Below are 7,784 nucleotides of genomic sequence, written 5' to 3'. Positions count from 1 at the left end.
TGTCTTTAGTCATATGCGATTTTTCGGTTTTAAATTTAAGCGGGATCCAGTTAACCTTTGGAGAGAATAGCCAATTTTAAAGGTACGCTAAAGATGAACGAATGGCAACCCGCTGGGTTATTTCTCCTAGGTAAATTACTAGTGAATTTCCAGAATTATTCGATGGTCTTTAAGAGGTTGGTGCAGAATTTAGTGATATTGCTCTTCATTTACACTTTCATAAAGAAAGTGCTCGTTATCATTCTTCTTGCTATGGCCACCCGAATGCCACCCCTATTGAGATGTAGGGGTGTTCCGATGTAAATATGTGGGTTTTATGGTGTTCACTTGAGAAATCCTGATGATTCAACCACTCGGGTGTGAAGGGAGAAAGGACATTTTAATTGAAACCTCGGTATCGCGTTACTTCACACGAATGACATTCAACAAGTTTACTGCAGCTGCCAGGAGCCCAGAATTGAGCCTTAAATTTTGATTCTGTAAACCGCGGGCAATTTCACTGCAGCCGTCAGCGAGGTCAAAATTGGGCCTTTAAACTTTGGTTCACTGTAAATCGCAAGCCATTTCAATCATTATAGGTACCAGTTCGCATGTCCGTAGTCAATCGGTCCCGAGTACTGCCACTTATGTGAGTTCGTAAGTAGATCGGACTCAATCGACGAAAAAGAAGTGCGTATACCCCACCACATCCGACTTCACGCTTAACTTCTATCGGGTAGTCCGACCATAGATACCAAGAACGTCTGTCTAGGTACCTACATAGTGAAGAAAATGCCACAGACGGGTCGTATGAACTGAGTTTAGCAGGAATTTTAGTATATCAATTGAAAAATCATAACAAACGCTACTTATTAATTATTTATCCCAAATATGATGAATCCCCCACTACATTATAACAAAGATTAGACTAATTTTAAAGTAATATAATGTTTGATCTACATACTAGTTAATAAATCATTCTAATTCAAATTGTAACACTAGCACCTATTAATGCCTAATTGAGTCGTGCCACGTTTCGTACTTGACCAATCACATTTCTCAATAGTTTGAGTTACATTTAACATAGTAGAATCGTGTAAAATTAACAATTACAAAATGCCCAAACTCTTACAAGCTATAGGCATCTAGAACAATGGTGCGGTAAACCTGTAACCCAAAGTGGGAAATGCTCAGTTTGGTGTATACAAATTTAAAACATTCAAAATCGACGAACCCCTCGTAACGCATCAAATAAAAAATCTTAAAGTTTTAAATTTGTGTACTGTGGAAAACAACCAGAGTAAAACGAAATAAATCAAAATTATCTTCTAATGATCCCCCTCAGTATTTACGGGTTTTGCCCCATGTTTACTGAAAACTGTATGATATCACAATTATGGGCGTCATATGCGACACACGTCATACAGACTAATTTTCTTCTCAGAATTGAAACACTTCTATAAAATTCTGTCGCATACTGTATTTACGATCTGAGCGTCATCACCAATGTCACATTTAAAATCTTTAGAAATGTTGTGTTCTAAGAGATGACGTTTCAAAGCTCTCTTATTCCTTGTTTCAAAATTACAATTTGCGCACCTAAATTCTTTAGAACTGTTGTGCGTTATGTGATGACGTTTTAGATTCCTTTTCGTTATCGTTGTATAATCACACTGGTCACATTCTAATTTTTGACATATTTTATGCGTTATGACGTGTAGTTTAAATTTCGCTCTTGAAAATGTTGCGTAATCACAATTTGTACACTTAGAAAAGTCTTCAAAAATTTTGTTCTTTAAGTCACATTTAAATTTATATTTTAAGAAATGTTGGTTAAAATTGCAATTAATATTTGTTTCATAATTACATATACCACATCTAAATTTTTTGTGATTTAAGAGGTGACGTTTCAAAGCACCTTTAGACTTTGTTACAAAATTACAATTGGCACACCTAAATTCTTCACAAATTTTGTGCGTTAGGAGATGCTGTTTGAAATCCTCTTTCGCATTTGTTTTATAATCACAAATGTCACATTTAAAATGTTTGTGTGTTGAAAGATGTTTTGTCCAACAGCGTTTGTGCTTGGTGACAAAATCGCAAGTGTCACATTTAAAAACACTAACGCCATGTGTTAGATAATGTGTTTTCAAACTGATTGCACTGTTTGCTCCATAATGACACAATCCACACTCAAAATAATCATGGGTTGAAAAATGATCTTCAAACTTGTAATTATGATTTGTTGCATAATCACAAATGTCACATTTAAACTTTTTAGCAATTTTACCAGCTATTTCACATTTAAACGTCACATTTTGAGATTTAAAATTTGACCAAAAATCCTTTTGTTGCTGTGCTTCGTCCCCCTTATACTCATCGGTACAGTATTTCATACCAGATGCCATGGCAACGGGTTCTTCTTTTACGGAAACATCATTGTTTATAAAAATGTTTCCGCCAATTGAGAAATTTATTTCCTCTTCTTGTTCGTGTTCTATCTTAACCGTTACCGGCTATAAATATATGTAAATGATATCATCACAAAAATAACACTTACCTCCATAAGTGCAATGCCTTACAACTGAAATGGCCTTCCAAAGGCTATGAAAATAGATATTTTATAAACAAAGCTGGTAGCATTTAATGAACTTACGGTCTCGATTGAATACAAATTTGTTGGTGTTCAAAACAACCTAAAATGTAACTAACCTGCTGCCACTGGCTTCTTTAAACGAGAAGGATACGGGTACGCTCTCAAAGCCCATTACTTCTGACTCTGAGGGTCTGTTCTGTCTGCAGACTGCAACTTATGTAGGGTTATGTAAGTGAAAAGTAGGTTATACAACCTGGCAACGCAAAGGAGATTTGCGCATGCCAGTGGCGTACCTAGAGATTTTACCGCGGGGCGGTAACCAATTTTAAGTGGCATTTGGTATTCCACATAAGTTTTGTGCTTTAAAAGGTACCTCTTTAAATGTATATGTCATGAGATATATCCCTTTAAATACTGAAAGGTTCCACCCTGTATATACAGCTTACGACGATACATACATTTTTGAGAGTTGGCAACCATGCAATTTCTATGTGGGAAAAAAGCTGCCTGCGCTACCTAGAAAGCACGAACGAGAGTTACGTTTGGCATCTTGTCTTGAATGGCGGTCGTGAACGTTTCGCTCCATAAATGTTTGTTGTTATTTTGTGTTATTTAATGCAGGTAGTAATTTTTGCATTCCTTTATATCGTATTTGTGTTTTGTTTGCCGCATTTTATATTTTTTGTGTGTTTCAATATTTGTTTTTGAAATTTACTTGGTTTAACCGCAATGCAATCATATGTGTGATACCGTTATGCTATTGTTTTTAATTGTTTACATTTTTGGTGTAATGTTTGCTTAATTTATGTTTATTGATGTTGGTTACTTGGTCTTGTCCCTGAAGTTACATTCATGTAAGTTTTCATTTTATTTTAATATGTGGAAATTGCTGATTCGTTTGATGTATGTACTGACTTGTTGTATGTTACTAACAATTTTCTCCGTGAATGAAGCAGTCTCGGGAAGGTGGAAAAAGAAACTGTAGTATATTATGTGTTAGGGCACCTAATTCCGTGCACTGTCTTCGACATCCAACTGTAGGTTCGAAACCCTGAAACCAGGGGCGGACTACCCATCTTGCAGGAGCGAGATTACGCTAATCAAAGCTCTTCAGTTTAGAATCTATGTGCGTTAAATGAGTGGCGATTCGCTAATTTCCACATATTTGTTTTTAGTCAAATTTGCCTACAAGGCCATGTAATTTTCCATCTTGCTTTCAACAAAAGGATTTTATTGCACCAAAGATGAATCACATCCTGTGTATTTCACCCTTTCTCAGAATCTTGGTACCTGTTCCTACCTGGCCCATTGTCACCAAAAACTTGTTTTTAACCTTGAGTGTAACCAACATTGTGTATATGCATTTACTATCTTTGTTAATACTTTGTTAATTAACTTTTGGACTGTTTTAATCAAACTGCAAGGTTTTTCTTACGTCGTACTCCTTTATCCTTAGCAGTGACTTTTGCGAGAGTACGACACATTTTGGCTTTGTTTGTTTTGTTTATATTAATGTACATCAACTAAATTTCCGGGTTTTCTCAATCATAATAATTAAACAAACTTTTCACAATTTCAGTGTTTTATTTAACGTTCCTTCCCTATTGTGCTTCAGGTCAAAGCGTTATCTATAACTAACGTAAGGGGGCCCTGCCTTAGATGTTTTATCACGTGCCACTTTTCAAATTTAAGCGTGATCTTGTTTAGTTTTAGAGGGAATAGTCATTCGGGTGGCCATTTTTAAACGTTGCCGGGTTTATTTTATTTCCGTGTTCTTGTAGTGTGAAGTTAGCGTAGAACCTGGGGGTTAAGTACACTACAATACCCTGTATATTTCAACGTCGGATGCAACCGGTCAAGTAGTTGGAGATTCTGGGGACATGAGCCACCGCCATCACCACCTATCGATATTTTTTTCGTAATTTCCGGAGGATGTTTGGAATTTGGGGGCTTGGCGTCACTTGTTGATTGTTAAAGCTTGTTGGTGGTGGGATTATTGTATTTTGAGTTGTATTCATAGAGTTTAGCTTTGTTTTGGTGTTTGTGCGTAGGATTCAACCACTTTGGTGTGGGGTAAAGTCTTTATGTAGTTTACTCTTATGTACTTATACGAATTGTGCCATTTGTTAAATCAGATATTTTCCATATCTACCATTGTGCTAATATGTAATTTACAACATGCGAGGTGTTAACTAATATCCATGTGCTTGTGGAAGTCTACAATATCTCAGGTTTAGACCACGTTTAACTCAGTTACACGGTGCAGGGGGGTGTACCTATGTAGAACCTCGACTTCCGTGAAGTAGGGCATCCAATGCTAGCTGTATTTAGTTTAGGGTGACTCGTAACATTCGCGAATGTGTGTGCCTTGTTGTATGTAACTCATATCTTCCTACCGTGAGAGGGAGCTCGGACGCTAGAATAGAAATGTATTCTAGAGCTAAGGCATAAAAGGATCCGAGGGCCCTCGAAACTCCAACTTTAGGGACGAAGTGCTGTAACCAAGGCCGTCCTACCCATGGGCGGCGACCCATCTCTTAACCATCTTCAGCTTTGTGTCGTTACGTGACCGATGTCAGGGGAGTGTTACGAAGCACAGGTAGTAGTTCCGGAAGTCTGGGGTTTATACCAATGTCATGTGGAAACTGAGCATAATTGGGGGCCCCACGAGCACACTGAGTATTGTCATAACTGCCTATTGTTACGTCACAACATGAATAATAGATCAGACGTGTTTTTACGAACTTCACACCACTATATTCGGTATATAATGATATGAATAACTAGTAAGGTAGTAGCAATAAATGCATGAATGTGTTGCCCCTAACAATCTTAACTGCGCTACGGGTTAATAGGCAAATATGCCAGCCCAATTCCTAACAATATAACCGTGAAACAGGAGGGCAATCAAGCGAAGACGCTGGCCCAAACCTAACGAATAACCAGGTTCACCACCCAATGACAAACTAAAAAGTGAGTTGCCTTCTAGCCGCGATTAAAGGGAAGTGCATGACATGTTGTGACGAATACTCTACGCATGCTATTCAAACGTACCCTGCTACTTGAATTCATTCATTAATTAAGGCAGTGTTACGTGTTCTGCTTAGGTGGTTGGTGTTGTAATTTGCTTGTGATTAGCATAGTTTGGGTTTTATTCAAGGCCAAGGTTTTTTCTCAAGTCGCGCTCTTTTTCTCCTTGGTAGTCTGCTTTTGCGAGAGTGCGGCACCTTTAGGTTTTGCTTGCTTTGCTTTTGATGTACCACATCCAAATTCCCGGGTTTTCAGAATAAGTTTATAATAAATAAACTCGCAGACATTACAGCGTTTTATTTGAGTGTTCCTGCCCGACTGGGTCCCGAGTCATTGTAGTCCAGTCAACCTGTGTCGTAAAACACCAGTTGAAGGAAAAAAATAGTATAAAGCTAATTTTTTCCCCATCGGCTACTACCATTTAGACAAGTGTTTAGCCAAAAGTCCCCGCCCCTACCCCCTTGCTTCCCCCCCTGTGCCACCCTAAACATGAAAAGTGTAGGGGTTTCGTAAATCGCGTCTCTCTCGATTACTAAACAACATATCGGACTGCAATTTTTTATTCTCTTTGCTATAACATTGTCTACAAATAAGTTTCAGTTGACTTTCGTCGTAACTTTTACCGTTTGTTTGTAATTCGTATGAAAAGGTAAAAAGTGGTATATTTTTCGGCACGTAATTTTACTTTTTGTCGCAGAAATTTTCACGCCGACATTTTATCAAAAAATGTTTCCTACAAAAGTTGTAGCTCCCATTATTACCTTTAAAATGATATGAAATAGTACTTACTTTGTTGAAGAGCCTGCGAGATTCAGCTGGTGTAATGCAGAATGCGTACCCAATCGTGGCGGGTTCCGTCGAGGTGGGCCCGGCGGCGCGGCGTTGCAATGCTAATATTGTTGTATAGTGAGTGTTTTTTTAAACTTTAAGGTACACTATTGCATTTTCTCTAAACTAAACCCAACGAATCTCAGTGAAACCTAAATTCCACCCTTTTTAAATTTGTGTCAAAAATTAATTAAGTCCTTGTATAGGTACAGCTATAAAACGTATTGTAAATAGTTTTTTGTTTGAAAATGCATGTAATATTTTGTTTAGGTTATTTTAGAAGAAAATAATTGCGGTATCTTAATTTAAAGTAAAAAATATTTTCAGATTATTCACATTAAAAACTAAATTGGTGTTTCAAGAAAAAAGCCTCTCCTACCTCTTTGAGAATATTTGTGTCTGCCTGTTTTTCATAAAACTGTTAAGCTTTTGTGCGATCATTTGATGAACTTAGCAATTTGTTCTCGTTGATTTTGCCTTTGCCGAATAAAGAAGACCTGGTATCACATTCTGTGATAACATAAAAAAAATAATATCACATCCTTCATATCACCAATCTCTTCACGGGTCTTGCTGATGTCATAGGTTGATGGTGTGCCAGAGGGTTTGTGAAAGAATAGTTGTACATTTTGGCACTGTGGTAGCCCTAAGAATTGAACGAAAAGATCTGTATCCTGTCCGACAACAACTGTAGGCCTCACACTTTGAATCTGGGAGACACTATTATTCTTCCAAAATCAACGCGTACAAAGTTCATCAAATGACAGTTTTATGAAAAACAGGCACACAAAAATATTCTCAAAGAGGTATTTATAGGAGAGGTTTTTTTCTTGAAACAAATACGGATGGCACAAGGTCTGCACTCTGCATGTCTCAATGACAGTAGATATTCAATGTAACTTAAAGCTGTTGCAAAAATGTCATTAAAATCCAAATTTAACATCGCATCCCTCCCTGCAACATCTGGTGCTGCTGAACAACACGCTTATCGTCTATCGAGCATATTATCAGATTCAAAAATGGATCCTGCAATTGCAAAAAGGCTTGCAAAAGTAATTGCAGCTGATTTAAAGCATCACTTGTTGCACAGAAATGTGTGGGAGCTGTGGCGGATCATGCAGTAATGTAACTTTGGTTGAAGTCAAGGAAAATGAAGAACTTGTCCTGGAAGTTTAGGAAATCGGAAATGATCAACACCAATTTATTTTTTAATGTGAATAATCTGAAAATATTTTTTACTTCAAATTAAGATACCGCAATTAGTTTGTTCTAAAATAACATAAAAAAATATTACATGCATTTTTAAACAATAGTTATTTACATAAAAGTCAGGAAAACGACACATTACTGT

General features: G+C 37.2%; 2 protein-coding genes across 2 annotated transcripts in view; one reads left to right on the top strand and one right to left on the bottom strand.

The window, feature by feature from the left end:
• Nucleotides 1-542: 542 nt before the first annotated feature.
• Nucleotides 543-2,787, bottom strand: LOC116162488 (zinc finger protein ZFAT-like). Its single transcript, XM_031476114.1, has 3 exons — nucleotides 2,636-2,787; nucleotides 2,540-2,583; nucleotides 543-2,495 (listed from the first exon to the last, which is right to left on the bottom strand). Exons 2-3 carry the CDS (start codon nucleotides 2,543-2,545, stop codon nucleotides 1,437-1,439), a joined length of 1,065 nt encoding a protein of 354 aa, XP_031331974.1. The 5' UTR covers nucleotides 2,546-2,583; nucleotides 2,636-2,787; the 3' UTR covers nucleotides 543-1,436.
• A 4,522-nt stretch (nucleotides 2,788-7,309) lies between these two features.
• LOC116161486 (zinc finger protein 354A-like) overlaps nucleotides 7,310-7,784 on the top strand; it is a 13,159-nt gene continuing 12,684 nt past the window's right edge. The window contains exon 1 of the mRNA XM_031474840.1: nucleotides 7,310-7,328. Within this exon, the coding sequence (XP_031330700.1) occupies nucleotides 7,310-7,328 (19 nt within the window). The remainder of the gene's footprint in view (nucleotides 7,329-7,784) is intronic.

The sequence above is a fragment of the Photinus pyralis genome, unplaced genomic scaffold (genome assembly GCF_008802855.1).
Source record: "Photinus pyralis isolate 1611_PpyrPB1 unplaced genomic scaffold, Ppyr1.3 Ppyr1.4_LG10, whole genome shotgun sequence".
Lineage (NCBI taxonomy): Eukaryota > Metazoa > Arthropoda > Insecta > Coleoptera > Lampyridae > Photinus > Photinus pyralis.
This window is presented reverse-complemented; position numbering and strand designations above follow the sequence as displayed.